At 39.4% G+C, this 17,545-nt stretch overlaps 1 protein-coding gene across 2 annotated transcripts in view; it reads right to left on the reverse strand.

The window, feature by feature from the left end:
- Positions 1-17,545, reverse strand: part of PEPD (peptidase D) — a 141,008-nt gene that overhangs the window by 46,305 nt on the left and 77,158 nt on the right. For both annotated transcript variants that reach the window (XM_068411668.1, XM_068411670.1), the window contains exons 10-11: positions 15,716-15,784; positions 8,569-8,646 (exon numbers count right to left, since the gene is read on the reverse strand). In XM_068411668.1, coding sequence (XP_068267769.1) covers positions 8,569-8,646; positions 15,716-15,784 — 147 coding nt within the window. The remainder of the gene's footprint in view (positions 1-8,568; positions 8,647-15,715; positions 15,785-17,545) is intronic.

Raw genomic sequence — 17,545 nt, forward strand, 5'->3', positions numbered from 1 at the left:
CATGATGAAAACTGGGCCCGTGTCCAGTGGTACAGGTTTGTTTAGTTTTTTAGACATCCTATAGTTGTTCTCGGGGTTGTTCCAGTAACCTCTAAATTATCAGTTCTCAAAAGGAATCCATCAGACAGGAGTTTCAGAGTACTCTACAGAAGATGACAACTGAATGCAAAAAAAACAGACAAGACAGTTGCTAGCCTTGCCATGGACGGGTCCAAATGGTCAAGCCAGTGCAGAGTAATGAAGGCAGCAACCAGCATTTCAGAAAAGGAGGCTGACCACTGCCTAGCCAAGCATGCTATTTTGCCAGCAAGAACATTTTTTTCCTATTTGGAAGAAATACCTACTCTTCATGGCAGCACCTCCATTCCAAAGTATAGTACTGCAACGCACAACTGAAACCAGAAATATTCTTGCCTTAAAGACCTAAATTAGAGACTATCTGAGCCATACAGTGGTTCAAAAGCCAGGCAAACTCCCTCTAAAATTGTATTTTGACCTATACAATTGAGTTCCCCACACCAAGAGCAAGGAGAAAGATTCTGCTGTTGAAATCCATCCAAGATAAGCAACATCCATCAAGAGTACGACTATCATACTTCGTGTGTATCTGCATTAACAAAGACCACCATAAAAAGTGGATTACACTAAATGGCATTTATAAACGATCAATACGAAATCAGCAGCTATTAAAAAAATACTAGGTTTTACCCTGCTTGTTTTCATTAAACACATGAACACCCCAGTCAAATCAGTCCAACAGCAGCCAAAGCAACTTCACGCTCTCAGGTTTTTTCAGACTACGCTGGGAATGCTAAAGCTAAAACAATGACAGATAAAACTCATTTACAGGTGACAATTAAAAAGACATTTCACATACACTATAGAGAGCATAAAATAAAGAGGCAGACCATAACACAGCACTTAAAGGAAAGCTGAAATTTGTTACAGCAAACACGCTATTAATACTTAGCGACCTCTGCTTTGGTTAAAAGGCTTATAGATTTCTGACAGTAGGCAACTTCATAGCCTGAATTAACCAGTATTAACAGAACACATATTCAATTAGAGCAAAATTATTGTTAATTCTAGCACATATATTTTTCTATTTTTAATCAAATTCGATTTTTCTAGATTAGCATAAAATTAATATAGTCTATAGGTACAACAAAAGGAAAAATATCTACACTTGATGAAAATAGTAAATATTAATCAAACCAGAGGAATCAAGCCAAAGGAGTTATTTCAGAAATGGGTAGCTAGTTGATTTTGCAATCAACCAGTAAGTAGTAGCAATGCACTTCATATTATTATTAGAAACAAAACTATAACTAACAACAAGTTGTTGCAAAACTGCAGACTGAAAGGTTAAAGCTAACCATAATTTTTGCATATTATTACAGCACTGAACTTCAAAACGCATAAAAAAATGCACGAGGCCAAATGAAAATACTAGCCTCACCCACATAAAATAGTTGAGCATTTACATCTGACACATTAATATCCTGGGATCTTAAAAGCAGTGCTTTCAAGAAGTAATAAATACAATATTTTGTTCCGTAGGATAAATTGTTTTAATAGCAGACAATGAAGTACTTCGGGTGGAAAAGAGAGGACGTCTATCATCTGATGCAGAAAGATTGGTCAGTTCCTGCTTTTTAATGCAACATTGCCCCCACCTGGACAAATGGATTTTGGTTTATAGGTTGGCATTAGTATCGTAAAACTTGGTAAAACACAGTGTAAATTCCAAAAAAGAGTTTGGAAAAGTCACAGCAAGTTTCTATCACCTTTTGTAATATAGTTTTTTCAAGCTCACTGAAGTCTTTTAGTTGACTTATTGAAAGTCTTCTCAATGTTTTCCTGAAATAAATGATAGTCACTCAGTACCCATAAAAAGTCCTTTTGTATTATACACTTACTCATTCCTGCAAAAAGAGAATAGTGAATTTTCTACAAATAATACTGTATAATACTAACATAAATATGCTGATATAGTTTCAGTGCAATACATATACTGCATATGCATATTGTGTGTATATATGAATGATAAATGCACACAGCTTATACAGAAAATGACAAATCTTTTGATTGTAGAAAACCATATATGCTTTTAGATCAAATAAGTAAATTTAGCAAAGTAACTTCTACTTTACCTAATAGAAGGCTTAGCCTTCAAGAATAACCATGAATAACCATGAACAACTGAATCTGACCAGTTCTTGCAATAAGCAACTTTCTTTTGCAATATTCTTCATACACCTTGGAGTGACCAACAACTCCAAGAAGCCTGAAAACTGTCCTTCATCTCTTTTGAGTAATTAAAAAGTAAAATGCCCCAAACACTTAGCATCTTCCCTCTCTGCTTCATCCAGAACAACCTTTCACAACAACCTGTACTTGCAGTCAAGAAAAACTCCCTAAGATGAACAAAGCTTCTGAAACAAGAAAAGGATGAGCTCTAGAAGTTAAGCAGGATCTTTTGACAGCACCAGAAGTTCTAATAATAAAAAGGTTATTAAAAGGTACATACAAGTGCCAAATGGAAGGAAACAAACCCAAGTTTAACACAACGTGAGTAGAATCCACATTATACACATAAAGGCAGTGCTCCTGGAAGGCTGCTGTGCCTTTGCTCTGGCAAGTACAATGTTACCAATACCAAAAGGTGGGACAGTCATCATCTCCCTCCAGAGAACCCTGATTTTAGTGCCCCCTGGTGTCAACAGTATTCTGATGCCTTAAATTTGCATTAGGATATCAAGGAAAGAAATAAAAACAAAAATATTCCTCAGAGTTAAATTATTCTGATAAAGTCTTTTTGCAACACTAGACTGCTTTCCATATCCCCAGCTCTGTTATTTGACTAAGCAAATGACAATACCTCTTAGTAGAGCCAAGACATATTTTAAAAATTTAACATAGATGCATTATGCTACAATTGTACTTTTATGACAGGATGTGTTTGATTTTGTGACACTAACAAAACTTCCCTAGTGCTTAAATTCTTGTACCTGAATGCAATAAAACTATTTGCAGGTAAAACTTGTTTTACTGCCATCACCAGCAGGTCGTGGAAACAGCAGTGAGCTTTCGCAGCAGGAAATGTCCTGCTTCACCAAGGATACTGTACTCTTCCCAACACTTCCATTGAAATCAGTAAGCTTAAATCTGAGAGTGTTAAAAGAAACAGTCAAATAAAATGAAAGACAGCATCTGACGATCCAACCTGCTTCCATTTAAACGTCTAAACTTAGTTTTATTTTATAAATAATAGATAGTCCCACTGTGAATACAAGGTTAATGGTGTCTCTCTCTGAGGTCTGCTGCACTTCACAAGCAGTTGATGCTGTTGTACTCCCCTTATTTATGCTTTCACCCAAGCCCTCTTAACAAATTACACTCTGGCCCTCACTCCAGGGAGGACTAGTATCCCCCGCTAACTGCCCGTGCTGCACTGGGCCCCAGACCTGCAGGTGGACACACCAAAGCGCCCACCTTCCTCGGGGTGCGCGGAGCAGACACAGCCCAGCCTCGGGGCTCCACTGGCGAGGGCGCGACGAGAGGGGACCTGCCACATGTGGGGCAAGAAGACCACGCCATGCATCTGGCAGACCTTCGTTAACATTGTGACTTAGGAGGGTATTTCAAAACGTTAAAAACGCTGAGTGCTTCAGCAGAACAGACAATTATTTTCAGTATTTTGTGAAGCCAGAATGGACCAACTAACTCCCCAAAATGTCATCAAGTGCTTGAAGGCCAGTGAACCTGCCAATAGAAGTTGCTTACTAAGTGCTGAATTTTCACTGAGACACACTTGTCAGATGCCTAAAAAGACTAAGACCTGCAACTCGTGACACCTGCAGAAACCCATCTGAGGTAATAGCCGTATCTATTTCGGTGACATCTGGGGTCAGGCTTATTTTCTCACATTTCTATTATTTAAGCGTGAGCCTCATCATGAAGAATCAATCTTTATTTTAAGATCACAGAAGCATTTTCTATTTGTCATACATTGCAGGAGCCCTGCTGATCAACTGCAATAAAACAATCAACTCCTGACATGCCTTCAGCGTGCAGCAATGGCAAGAATTCACAAAGGCAGGCTGCACTAATCGCTAGGCAGCCAACTGAATGCAATAAACTATCGTTTTCCTGAATACCTTCTCAAAATCAAAATGTAAAGTACACACTTCAGGTTCAGTACCTCCAATGGTTCCTACAACAAACCACCGAACCACAAAGGTGAGAAGAGACGTTTGCCTTGCCACAGGCTTCCTCTGCCACGCTCTATTTTGATGGCCAGTTTTCTCCTTCCCCGACGGCCATGGTGTAGCTTCACACTGCTGCACAGGTAGGGCAGGGGCAGAAGAGAGAAGGGAGGACCCAAGGGGATTTGCTTCCTTCATTTTTAAGAAAGCAGATGCTTTCATTTTTCAGAAGGCAGATGCTGATTTGTTGAGACCAATGGTTTTTGCAGAAACACACTGGCTTTGACCGAACTTTTCATGGACGCTACTTCCAAGGGTCAAATCACAACTTCCAGCCAAAGTCAGGGATCAATCTGAGGAGAGCTGAAACCAGAAGACACTTTCCGTGTACCATGAGGGCTCTCTAACCAGGGAGCCTCAGGTGCTCATTCGCTCTTGATTTTTGCATAGCGTGGAGTTGGATTTCTGCTCCTTGAATTTGTTTGAATTTTTTTTCTTCTTGAGTAACAACTTGTAATTTCATTCTACTCCGCACCAAACTTTGAAAGACCTTTGGTTATCCAAACTGGATTGCAGGGGCTGGGAGGGTGGCTCAAAAACCCCTGGAAAATTTAGGTTGCTTACTTTCTGGCTCTGGCCTTGATGGAGGCCTCTCACATACAGGACAGGAGACTGCAAACTACAACAAGCACTTCTGCTTATGACTCCACTTTCCCTATTACAAAACATAGTTACAGCCTCCATACAGAAACAGCAGGCGTCTTGGCACACAAGGAGTAATGCAATACCTTGGGATAATGCAGTAAACCTCAGTCTTGGGCTCAGTTTCTATCCAAGCTGTCACAGGTTTAAGTTGACAGAAGAAAAGCAGTATTTGTACGTTAGCCTGGCTGTATGTCACCACTGCAGGCCATGATTTGCGACATTCTGAGTAGAAGATTTTATTTAAAGGTAATACCAAGTGAAAGGGTAGAGTGCTTAGACTTGCGATTCACCGGGGTGGTCAGCCTACCCACTTATCTGCATGACCTTTCTAACCATGGAGACACTCGCTTAGGAGAAGTGTTTGGTTTAGACCATACCAATCATACTATTTAAATGTCCACCACACAGATGTTATAGTACATGAATTATTTATATAAAACACTGACTTGCTATTATTGCAATATTTACTTTTATAAAAGTATCAGTTAAGTACACATACCTATTGAATATCTAAACTTCCCTAAAAATATTGATTTCTATGTCAATCATAATGCTTTGTGTTAGTTAGCTATTTTGTTTTTAATATTTAATAGACTGAAAATGACAGCCCTGCTTCGCAATACAGTCCATATTAACAAGAAGTGTCAGAAATTCTCTTTACAGTCCTTGCCTTGCACTGAGATCTTTTGGCACAGAAACTGTACCTGTAAAAATGTGGATTACAATGCAGTATCAGAGATGTAATTCCATACCAGTTTCTTACAGAAGCAATAAACCCATTTGATATAGATTAATTTTCAAAAGTAAACATCATAAAACCTCACTGTTCTAAATCTGCCAGTTTTTAAAGGAGTTGTCAGAATAACAGTCTTAAAAATAAAATTAAAAATGCAACAGCACAAGTATTTTTGCCTATGATCTCCTGTTGATACCACCAAATCCTTGTAACTCATATTCTTAAAAGCACAAACAAAGCATACACTTGAGTGCTTCAAAGCAGCAAAGCATTAGTCTTCCAAATGTATTTTTTCTAACATTCAGGTGCTTTGTTGACTTATTTACTAACACTTACTGCACTGCACTGCTTTGTACATAAAAAACCCGAGCAGCACATTTCTGCAAAACTCTTGAATGTTAGTCATATCCACTAAATAATGTTAAGAAAAAGACACAAAATTCTACTGAATAATTTAATAAAAATCATATCAAGTACCCAATCTTCTGATTCTATTACATACAAGTATAGGAATCGTTACATTAGATTTATACCAAAATACTGGCAGAAACAGAAATAACCCTTAAAACACTTCAACCTCTTTTTCACCAAAAGTAAAGCCATTTTTCTCCCTATGTTCAGGGCTTCCTAAGATTATCCAACAGAGGGCTCCCAGTAGCTACTAAAAAGCTTAATTGAGAGCCAAATATATGAATTCTAACATATACATACAAATTAGCATACTGTCATTTTAATAACCTGTTCTGTATGCACATACACGTGCACCTATATCCAATTTAGGTATTTGTAAAAGCACACAGTAAAACCACTCAGGTAGTGCCTTGTCATAATTTGTATGCTGGTAAAGTATGCTAGCTCAAGATTTTTTCCAAAGCACTATTTTTAACTGTGGAAAATGAGTGTATTTTTAAATCGTCTTTACACAAATGAAATTACATTTTCTTATAATTTCTTTACTCTCACTTGAGGAAAATACTAAGAAAATCACACGGAGCACAGTTTGACTGCTACGTGAGTATCAGCCAGCGCGAGGGGCGAGGGCAGAGACTGAAGCCCGGGCAGGTGCTCGTGCACACGGAGCTATTTTCTAAAGCCAATCTACACCCGACAAACTTCATCTCATCAAGACAAAGATGCAGCTGGACCATTTCAGCAAGAGGATATTTCAAACCAGGCTAAACCTTGTTCTCTTTGTTGAGATGGTTACAAAGTGGGATTGCAGAACAGCAGTTTTGAAATGCTTAAGTAATCAATGTACTTGGTAGATCATGCTTTTCTGACATTCAGGTATCTGAGGCTAATAAAACCCAAACATTTTTTAAAGATTTTGCCAAAACAGCAGGAAATCTGAGTTTGCAAAGAGACTTGGTATGTGCTCTTGGGGTTTAGGAAGGACCTCAGCCATCCACTAAACTGTCCTCAGAGACTGTAAGTAAAAGGGTCCTATATATACCCTTCACCCTGAGGTCTCCCAGCAGTACTATTCCCCTCACCTTTTAAAGGCCTTAATTTTAAATACAGGACATCATAATGCATTGTGGCATATCTTCTCGCAGTGACATATGCTGAGATTTCCTGTAGGCTACACACTTTTTTCGAAAATTTAATCGAATGCCACAGCCAATACAGTATCATGTTGGTTTGTCCTGCCTGATCAGAAAAACCTCATAGCACATTATCTACTCAGACACAATGTGGTAAGTCAAATCTATTGTCCTGCAATAAATTGATGTTAGTATTTGATGGATTTAGTAAGCTATTCACCACAGATGAAGATAATACATAAACTATTGTACAAGAAGCTTTTAAAAAAGTTTTTACAGTATTAAAAAGAAAGTACCTATCTGTAATTCAGTAAGTTCATTCTGCAGCACCTGCAGATGTGCCCAGAACATTAGCCAACACGGCATATCTTTTTACTTCTGAGATCCAATCTGTTTTCCACAATAGCTTTTGAGCTTATCTATGATAATACTAATTTGCTTTCCTCCACATCTTTACATTCACCTGTGAAAATACATACCTGCACCCTTTTTGCACGAGCTACAAAAGTCACCTAATAGATATCCTCCACTGAATGTCGGTGATTAACTCCTCAAAAAGTAATTCTGCATTTCTATAAACGCAGGCTTTTTGATCGAAGTCTTCGGAGGTGAAGTACAAAAGCTATATTCTGCTACGTTACACACCACATAATTAGGTTTGTCTTTCAATTTATAGCAATGTATTTGGTGCTTTCACTCACTCTGCTTTTGTCTGCAGTCATACTGAAAAACACGTGGACACGTAATGCAAGTAGAGAAAGATTTATGGTATTTGCAACTGCATTACGACAATGCTAAACTCTAACAAAAACCTTTTTAGAAATTTTTGCCACAACACAGAACTAGAAGCACCCTGCCCTAACCTGAACTGAGGTAAGTTTGATCTCCTCACACATTCAGAAGTTTACTTTCAGGTCAGGGTCTCTAGGAGCACATAAGCACTTGGAAGATCTAATCCATACTGCAATTTGATGCAATTCTTTAAATGTAGCCAACACTCTCTCGATCCTCCACCCCATCATCAGTGCTGAGGTTTGGATCTGAGGTTCAAGAGCAAACTCAGAGTTCAATTTTTGCAACTGCCCTTGTACTTAGAATACAGCCACTTCTTAAACTAAATTCTAAGTGCCCTTGACACAGAAGAGTTTGAAAACAATCTCTCTTTTCCCTTTCAACGGGATGTGCAGGTATACAGGATCTTTGGAAGAAACCTGACTAGTCTGGCATACAACATTACATTCTATTTTAAAGATTTGGGCTTTCATCATTATGCAGCCACCATTTTACTAATTAAGTCCAAAAGTACATACAATAAATGTATGGAAACAGCACTAGTGTAACAAAAATATCAAACTAACTCTACTCCTTTACTTACCACAAGTCTCCGTCTTCAATAGTCTTATCATTTGGGGCACCAGCATGGCCGTAGTGTAAAACAGACGAGTTCTCCCCACTGACAGGTGAAAAGAAAATTCAGCACAATTAATGGAAGAAGAAACATTAACATACACAACATGAGAAGGAACATTGTAAACACGTGACATTGTAAATGTAAGTGTATTCACATATTAAACACAAAATTTTGCAGTCTCTGAGAACTACCATAGGCCCTGCCCTGGTGTGGGCTGTAATACTGTGAGCCCTGCAGCTCACTCAGCAGAATGGGTACACAGTGGGCATTTTCCTACTCTGGCCGTGAGATATGACCTTTCTGCAGAAGGAACTCGGCACAGCTCATATAAATACTTCCCACATGCATGACAGTGTTAAGGAAGCAATTATGCAAGAGCAATTTTTCAACCTATACTCATTTATTTCCTTCTGGATTTTTTTAAATTACTAAGTGATATGTTTCCCTATGTAAGGTTAAATATTCTGAGGCATAAAAACCAGACTTCCACTGGAGTCACATGTGATGTGTTTGAAACGCTCTAGGAGTCACCAGGACTGGAAAAATTCAGCTGCCCAAGTAAACAGTTCCAGTTCACCTCTAGCATGGCTACGTGTGATCTCTGCAGATACACTGCATGCTGCTCGGGAAGCGTTCGCAGCATACGATGTCAGCAGCAACAACAGGCACAAGAACTGTCACTCTATTCTTACCTCTAATTAAAAATCACATTACAAAGATTTTTATTCCTGGAAACCTTTCAGACTGAACTGCTGATTTGCAGGAATAAAACACCTCCAGAGAAGGATGGGCCCTTGTTCTGCACTTTTGAACCTCCACGATCCTTTCAGTGACCTATATTTGTCCTTGGTGTCCTCTCTTGTCTACAGATATTCCCCCAGGTCTATCAAACATCAGTTAAAAGACTGGTAAAGATCTTGAAATTTACCTACTTTTTTTTTACTATTCTCCTCAGAGAGATGCTCTCTTTTTCTCTTCAAAAAGCTATAAGAATTATATCATATCCAAAAATACACATGTTGGGACAGGGTTACTGTGGCATCTCTCTGACCCCTTCAGCTGATTTGTCAGTCTATCTCACTTTTCATCAAAACCATATGGGTCATCCTGCTCAAATTTGATTCTTTCAAGTTGTGATGGTGGAATACCTTCATATCTTAGGTGAAAGGAATCTAAGTCTCAATTTCAAAGAATCTTTTGTTGTATCTGGAGTAAATGTGCCATCCGACATAGTTCTCATATTAGACTTCTGATACGTGCAATTACAAAAACAGTAAACATGCACTGTATCCAAAAAGAGATTACCTTCAAGATACATTAAGTACTTGTGATCAATTAGATATTTACTAGTGTCCTGGTTTGGCCTAAACCAGGCCGATTTTCCTTTCAGTGATTTTTACTTTCAGCTAAGTCTCCTCTAAGTAACTGCACTTTCTGAATAAAATCTGTTTTAATTTTCCAACCCAGAAGTCTCTCTCCCTTTTCCCTTTCCCTTTCCCTCTGGGGGGAGGGGGGGGATAACAGAGGGCATCTGCCGCAGGTTTAATCGCCAGCCCAGCTTTAAACCGTGACAACTAGATCATTGGTCATTCAGATATAATAACTCCATAAGCAATGATTACGGAGGAGAAAGATGCCGCCTGAAGTTTCTGAAGGCTCTCAATCTAAAGGGCTGGATCACGTTAATATTTGGAAAGCAGTTAAATTTTTGTTGTTAAGTATTTTCTAGCATATAAGAAGCAGTATGTAATAAAGCAGTGAAGGACAATGTTTCAGAATGAATGATTTTCTGATACACAGTGTACTTCTTAAAGTTACACATACTCCAAAGGGAAAAAATTAAAGTTGTCAAATCAAGAGTTTAAAAACCCCACAGAATTAAGGCTGTGACAAATAAGTTTTGTGATGCTGGTCCAATGGCTTAAGCACAGTTTTACAACTGGCTACTAGCTGGCTGCTTTTTACTTCCTGGACACCTGACTTGGGAACCTACACTGTTGTGCAGATGACTAAAAACGGCCCCATAAAGGTTGCACACAAGATGAAGACAGACATGGGCTTCCTTCTGAGATGTCCTGTCTCCTGGGCACTGATGGAGTAGTTCCTTCTGGCCACAATTCCAGTTTTCAATGCTGGGACACTTTCAAACTTAGTTTGCTTTGTCTGAAATAAAGATCTATAATAGGGCAACGGACTGCAATCAAAAGAAAAGGGCCTTCTGTGCCAGGTGACCTGTACGGTGGGAAAAGCGTTTCCAGCCTCAACCGTCTCCTTTCACGTGCAGGTGACAGCAGTGGAGACATCTCCTACCTCTGCGTTGGACTATCAGCCTGATGAGAGGAGGCAGTGATCGTTTCCTGCCTGAAGAACTGTTTCCCAGCTGGAGGGCTATGATTTGGAGTGGGTGGTACTTTGAAGCAACTGGAATGACTGTGGTATTATGCATGGCACTGTTTGTGAACCCACATGCTTGGTGTTTCAGAAAAACACAAAAATACTAAAAAAACCCCAACAGCTGGCATACACACACACGCTCACACATACACAAGCTCCACAGCAGTTTGTCAGGAGTTTAGCTGCAGATACTATTCCTCATCTCTCTCTAAGAAAGGGGATAAAGCAGGAGAAGTAAAAAGCACATGCATATATTTATGATCAACTTTTAAAAAATTATCATGATGCTTAAGGGCATGACTCCATGCTAATGTATTTGCAGACAGCTTGTTTACTTATCATCATATGCTGGCACCCTCGGTGTCATATACCATACAAGCTGCATAAAGAAGTCATATATTCAAATATGAGCACTGCACAAATGCTTTCAACAATAGACACTGCAAATACAAAGTTGCGGGATTTCTTCTGCACGTTTTAATATAAAGGTTTTAGTTTACAAAATATTTCTATAAGGTTTAGCATCAACTGTTATGGAAGATGCATGAAAAATCTGTTTTTCAGCACCGTTAGCAAAGTGTTAAACAGCACACGATCTTTCTTGGCATTTGAGACTCCTTATCTGTCACACACATCTTGGCTCTGCAGCCGGGATCATACCACAGAGAGCACAGTTGGTGCTGAAGACCAGATATGCACACCATATGCATTTCAGTTTTTTTGTCTGTTTGAAGTGATTGGGGTGAGGAGGTCTGCTCACTTGGGACTGGCTCTGGACAGGTCCTCTGGGCTGAACACCCATTAGCAACCGAGGAACAGCAGACCTGCTCCTGAAAGCTCTCCCAGCTGTTCTTCACCGAAAAGAAATCCAGCACGTGCACTCCAGGACTGGTCTCCAGCTCTAAGGAAAGTCCCGCAGCTGGGAACGAGTGGGAGATCTTGCTTCAGAAATGCACTACCGACCCAAATTAAAACACTGATGTGGACACACCTCCAGCCCGCTCCTGCCAAGAGGTGCAAGTCCAATCTTCTTCACAGGAAGCATCTTTACCACCTCCCGAGATGAAGGCAGGAAAGCTGCTACAGGAGCAATGCTACAGAAGTGATGTGTACCCACAAGGTAAATGCTACAGCTAGTCAGAAATTGTTCATAATGATTCAGTTAGACTTTCAAGGTGGCTTCAAAACAATTTAAACAAAATCCCCAGCCATTGGCAAAGCAAATGAGCCTTCCTGCAGAAGCTATTTCTTTTCTTCCCAAGCAGCAACAGTTGAAAGGTCTGGCATTAGAGTGCCAAAGTCAGTGTTTAAAATGAAGCGCTGTGGGGAGATGTGGATCACTGGCAGCTCCGCTGCCTTCCTGGAGGTCAGCACCTCTGAAAACCACCACATGTGGCGATGCCCATGTCTGCCTTCAGGCAGCCAACCTGAAAAATTCTCCAAGAAATTTCTGTGTATCAATTTTTATTCCTTTAATAATTTGCCTCTAACTAGCGCCAAATACGTGTTTGTTACAGAAAGAATCGCATGAAGTGGCGGAAAAGCAGCAAATTAACACCACTAAAATGCAAACAGTAGAAAGAGATTCAGATTACTAGGAAAGAAAACCCTCAAAATACATTTTAGATCAGAAAACACCCTGAAAACAAATTATTAGAAGAAAGAGAAAGAGGAAGAATGTCAGCAATATTTTAAGAACAGGAATAAACTGAGCATCACGCATTAAAAAAAAGTGCAGCTATCAGCTCTACATTAAGAACATCTAAAGAAAAACAAACCGACTATCAACTAAACCAGCAAACTATTTCCATCATGATTTAAAGAATAAAATCAATCCAGAAGGAAGCACCAACAGCCTTCTCTCCACTTCTTCATCTAAGAGATGAAATCTTAAGAAGTTGTATTGAAAAGAAAGAAAGAAAAACCTAGTTAATAAGTATCCTAATGTTATCCAAAACACTTTACTTAACGGTGATACTCAGGCAGAGGAAGGTATTTTACTGCACTATGTTATTCTTAATCACTAGTATCATCTGCTGAGAGCTGTCATCTGCCTGGAGACATCTGGCAAGAAGATTTGAACCTAAGTCTAAGATGCCGCAGTATCAAGTAGCAGCTGACCATGGCTTCTGTGCTGGTTGCGGAGATACTGCTGCCTCCACCACCACCTAACTCCAGCTGGAAACTCTGCGCCTGGTTACCGGCTGATGCCATGCATCGTAGGGTTACCAGGATGCACTGTGCATGTACCTTAACCTTTGTTTTCCCCTTTGTAAATACAGTTACTTGGTACACTAAGCCACTGCAATGAATAATTCATTAGCATTTGAACACTACTTAGAAGTTCAATACTTTCTAGATTAGTGCTAAATATATCCTAGTGCATTTATCAAATACTGCCATTCGCATTTAACGGCACTTACGTGACATCTGTTTGCGCTTCAAACCACTTGCAAGTTGACAGTGTTTGAAAGCACCGCTAACTAGAGGACTAACCTCGCTATGTGATGACCTGTAACACTAACATATGTGTGTTACTGCTCTCAAATGATTGAAGAGTGAATACATGCAAGTGAATACATAAAGCATATTTGGTCACACCAAATATTCATTTACCATCTCCTGAAGTGTGTAACACTGGACAAGGACAGTAACAAATGCATGCACTCAACATGTGTAAAGTGATTTATTTCTGTACTGAAATATAGTATTGATTACTCTTGATTTCCAGCTCTGTGAGCATCTTTTCTAAGATCTAAATAACAAATTTGTTTTTTATTTAAAAGCATGAAATTTCTCTTCCACAGAAATTATTATCAGGCTTGTAATCTAAAAAGGAAAGATCCTGTCAAAATACCACAGTTTTAAGTGCCAGGAAAACAACAAAACTCAGCATGAATAGAATACAATATAACTATTCAAAAATCCTAATTGCAAAAGCTACTTTTAATCATAAATGTAGTTCAGTGTAACATTTACAATGCATGACATTGTCATGGTAATAAAAAATGCCTATTATTTTTGCCATTATTATGTTAATTGAATTCATCAAATAGGTCTACTTACATTCATTTTATTAGGACCTAGCTTAAAACTGTTAATATTATTCATTCTTACTTCACCACTCATAGTCAGAATACAGCCATTTACAGACAAAGGCCTTTTTATTCTATGTATTTTTTTTTCAATCAAGTTTGTCTGCACTTTTAATTGTAGTGGTAGGATACAATCTCAGCTCCCAACTACAACAGTGAGTCATGATATTCTTAGGACCTTGCATTTCAAGGGCAGCCCTTCTCCACGTATTAAACCCTCCAACGGTTCAGAGGCAGCTCAAACACCGCTCCCATGCCCCACACTAAGCCCCTCCAGTGTGGTGGGATGGGACACCCAGGAAGCTCCTGTCATGACCCACTCCTGAACCACTGTTGGGGCTCTTCTCCTCCTGGGTTCCCTGAGTCACGTAACACAAGTCCTGGGTTTTTCAGTCCTGTGGAGAGTTTAGTCTGTCCCCACCGGGTCACAAGGACCCACTACACAAGCACACGGTAGGTGTTTCTGTAGGTTTAGCAAAGCCATTGATGTTCTCTAGCACCCAAACCAGATCCTGCAGCACGGATTCTGATTTACAGTGAATGTGAAGTTTGTATGGCTGTGAAAAACCATACACAGAGACAACTTGATTTTACCATCACAGCCTCTGACAATACCACAGAGATGGAGTCTCATTTCAATGGGATGTTAATTCTCAAGTTATACGATGGTACTTAAAACAGGAAACTTTTCAGACAATTTAGATGCACAATTTGCCACATAAAACTCTTCACGCTCCTACTGCAATTTTGCATATAAATTGTAAAACTGCATTTACAAATAAGCAATTGAGTAAATAGCAGAAAGAAGCAAAGATGGTAATTGCCCTTATTACCTCCAAAGCCATGTAACTTTATTGTCATTAATGTAAAAATTATTTTTTGTAAGTGTATGTGATTTCAGTGTAGGGCAATTGTTTGTGAGTAGCAGCAGATCTACAAGTGGAACATATATGCCAGCATATATGCCTCATCTAACTGCCATAGATCTCCAATTAGATTAATTCCACTGACTAAATAAGATTAATCCCTGCACAAAGCACACAACTGTCCTTCAATATGTACCCTACACTATTCTCTTGAAATTCTGCGAATTAAAAATGTGCATTTCACAACTGCAGGGAGAACTTTTATAATACCTTCCCAAATACAATACCTTCAACATTAGCTGTTCAGAAAGAAAAAGAGAGCGAGAAAATTTCTAAATTCCAAAAAGATTAGTTTAATCACATCCTAACCTTCGAGGCAAAGAATTTTGAGAATTATACGAAATACTTAAGATGTATTTCAAAGAGAGTATTTTTGAACAACAAAGAATAGCTCTAAAGCCCTTCTCCATAATGCTATTTAATAAAAAAGCCAATTGCAGCACAGATGTGAGCATAAACATGGTCTTGGCAGTAGCAGCAGTCATTGGGGAACCTCTTGAAGTGCAGCAGAATCTGTAACGGAGTTATTTCTTTAAGATACAGCGCTAGCCACCTTTCTTTGGCGTTTCCAGAGGAAACAGTTCAAAACTCACTCTGGTGGCAGTTGCAAACATATCATGCGCTTAAAAAAGAACAATTTTACAAATATCCTGTAGGAAACTGACTGCAACAGTTCAGTATAAACCACTGACTTACCTGCCACAGATGCAAGTGTAGGAGGTGTGGCGCATGCCTCCTCGAGTGTAGCAGTAGTGCTGGAACAGGCTGCAAAGAAAGGGAGGTGGTAATTAATAATATATTCAAAACCACCACAAGACAGGGAGAAAAGCAAGTATTGCTTGAGTCCAGCTGTGTTGGTGCAAATCCCCGGCTCCCCAGTGAGGCTTTCTGCCCATTTCTGCTCAGCTGAACACTCAAGTTCACCCACACCCACAGCCCAGAAGCCCTGCGGACCGTCATGCCATTTCCATAGAGCCCATTAAGGAACTCTGCAGCAGAGAAGAGGGGCTTGAGTGCAGCTCAGTAACTTCAAATGGCAAATTACCTTCCTTAACAACTCAACATAGAAAGGCAAATCATTTTTGGCAAAAGTAGTTCATCTGACCATAGAACGAACAGGATGGTTAACAGGTAACTGCTGAAGCTGGCCAAACTCTCCAAAGTGGAGCTGAGAAAATCACTTCTTGCTGCATTTCAGGTACACAGTCACATCCATGACCCTTATTTTCAACCCTGCTGACTTCACTCTATGGCATGTAGATCCAGCAAAAGTGAAGTCCAACCAACCCTTCATGGGGAAGGAGCTCGCCAGACAGGGCAAAGCTCTTCTTCAAAATAATTTCAACAGAAGCTCTCATTTTTACCACCTCACTGATATCCTCTGCTGAAAGCTGAACTAAATATCCCTACGTACGTGTGAAGCCTGGATCGCATCTGACCATGCTGTACACCCTCCTCTCCAGACAAGCCAGCAGAACTCTCCCATTACGTCAAGCCAGACACTTTCTGCTAGTGTCATGGTCCGTGCTGGAATGTACAGTCTCATGTTTTCTTGTCTGTAGCACAACAGACACAGAGAAAACATAAGACTATTCAATTTCAGATTGTGGTACCTAAATACCTCCATGATCTTCCCCTGCCCAAACATGGAAAAAAAAATCAACACAACTTGACCTCAACAGCAAGAAGATAACGTGATAACGTTAGGCTGAGTCCTCAATAACCTATAAAGAACATCACAACAAATGTTGTTTGCTTTTGTGCGTGTGAGGGACAGGGAAGGGAAGGGAGAGCAGCCCCGTGTTCTCCAACAGTACTCCTCTTGCATTGCCATCCTGCTGGAGGAGCTGTTTGGCCTTAAAAGCATTACAATATTTTCATCTTCACTGTCAAAGTCCCCTTCACATTAGGGCAGATGTGCCCAAAGCACAATTAATACAGGATTAGGTGCTTTAAGAGCTAAGCACATATCATGGATCCTTTTGTTCTTTTTGAAATATGCTCTAATTACAATCCAATTCCCTTTAATACTGAATGAATTTCAAAAACTCATTTCTTGTAATACTGAAATCATTTCATTAACACAGAGGGATAATGGTGCTATTCGAATAATAGAGATGTTGTGATTTTGTCCTTCTGCAGCGGCAATCCACAGAACACAATTCAAATTCTTTGAAGGATATTAAAGACATTACATGCTTGTAAATCCAAACCAGATTTTAAAATTACACAAAATGACAGTATTTAAAGAGAAACAAAACAAAACATACAATTAACCACACAAGGAAAAAGAAAAGTCTACATTTAGAGACTTAGTAGGGAGACGCAGCTTACAAGATCTCTTTTCTGCTCAAAATGCTGTGGTTTTACAGGGTAGAAATACTAACTTTGTATCGTCCCAGAAACCAGTAACGGCAAAGAGTAGGTCAACTCACAAAGCTAAGGAAAAACTCCGATATGGTGAGACCACAGCAGAGATATCACTACATTGAGACAGTAAAATTTATCACCTAAACTGTCATTTGC

The sequence above is a fragment of the Nyctibius grandis genome, chromosome 12, assembly GCF_013368605.1.
Source record: "Nyctibius grandis isolate bNycGra1 chromosome 12, bNycGra1.pri, whole genome shotgun sequence".
NCBI lineage: Eukaryota > Metazoa > Chordata > Aves > Nyctibiiformes > Nyctibiidae > Nyctibius > Nyctibius grandis.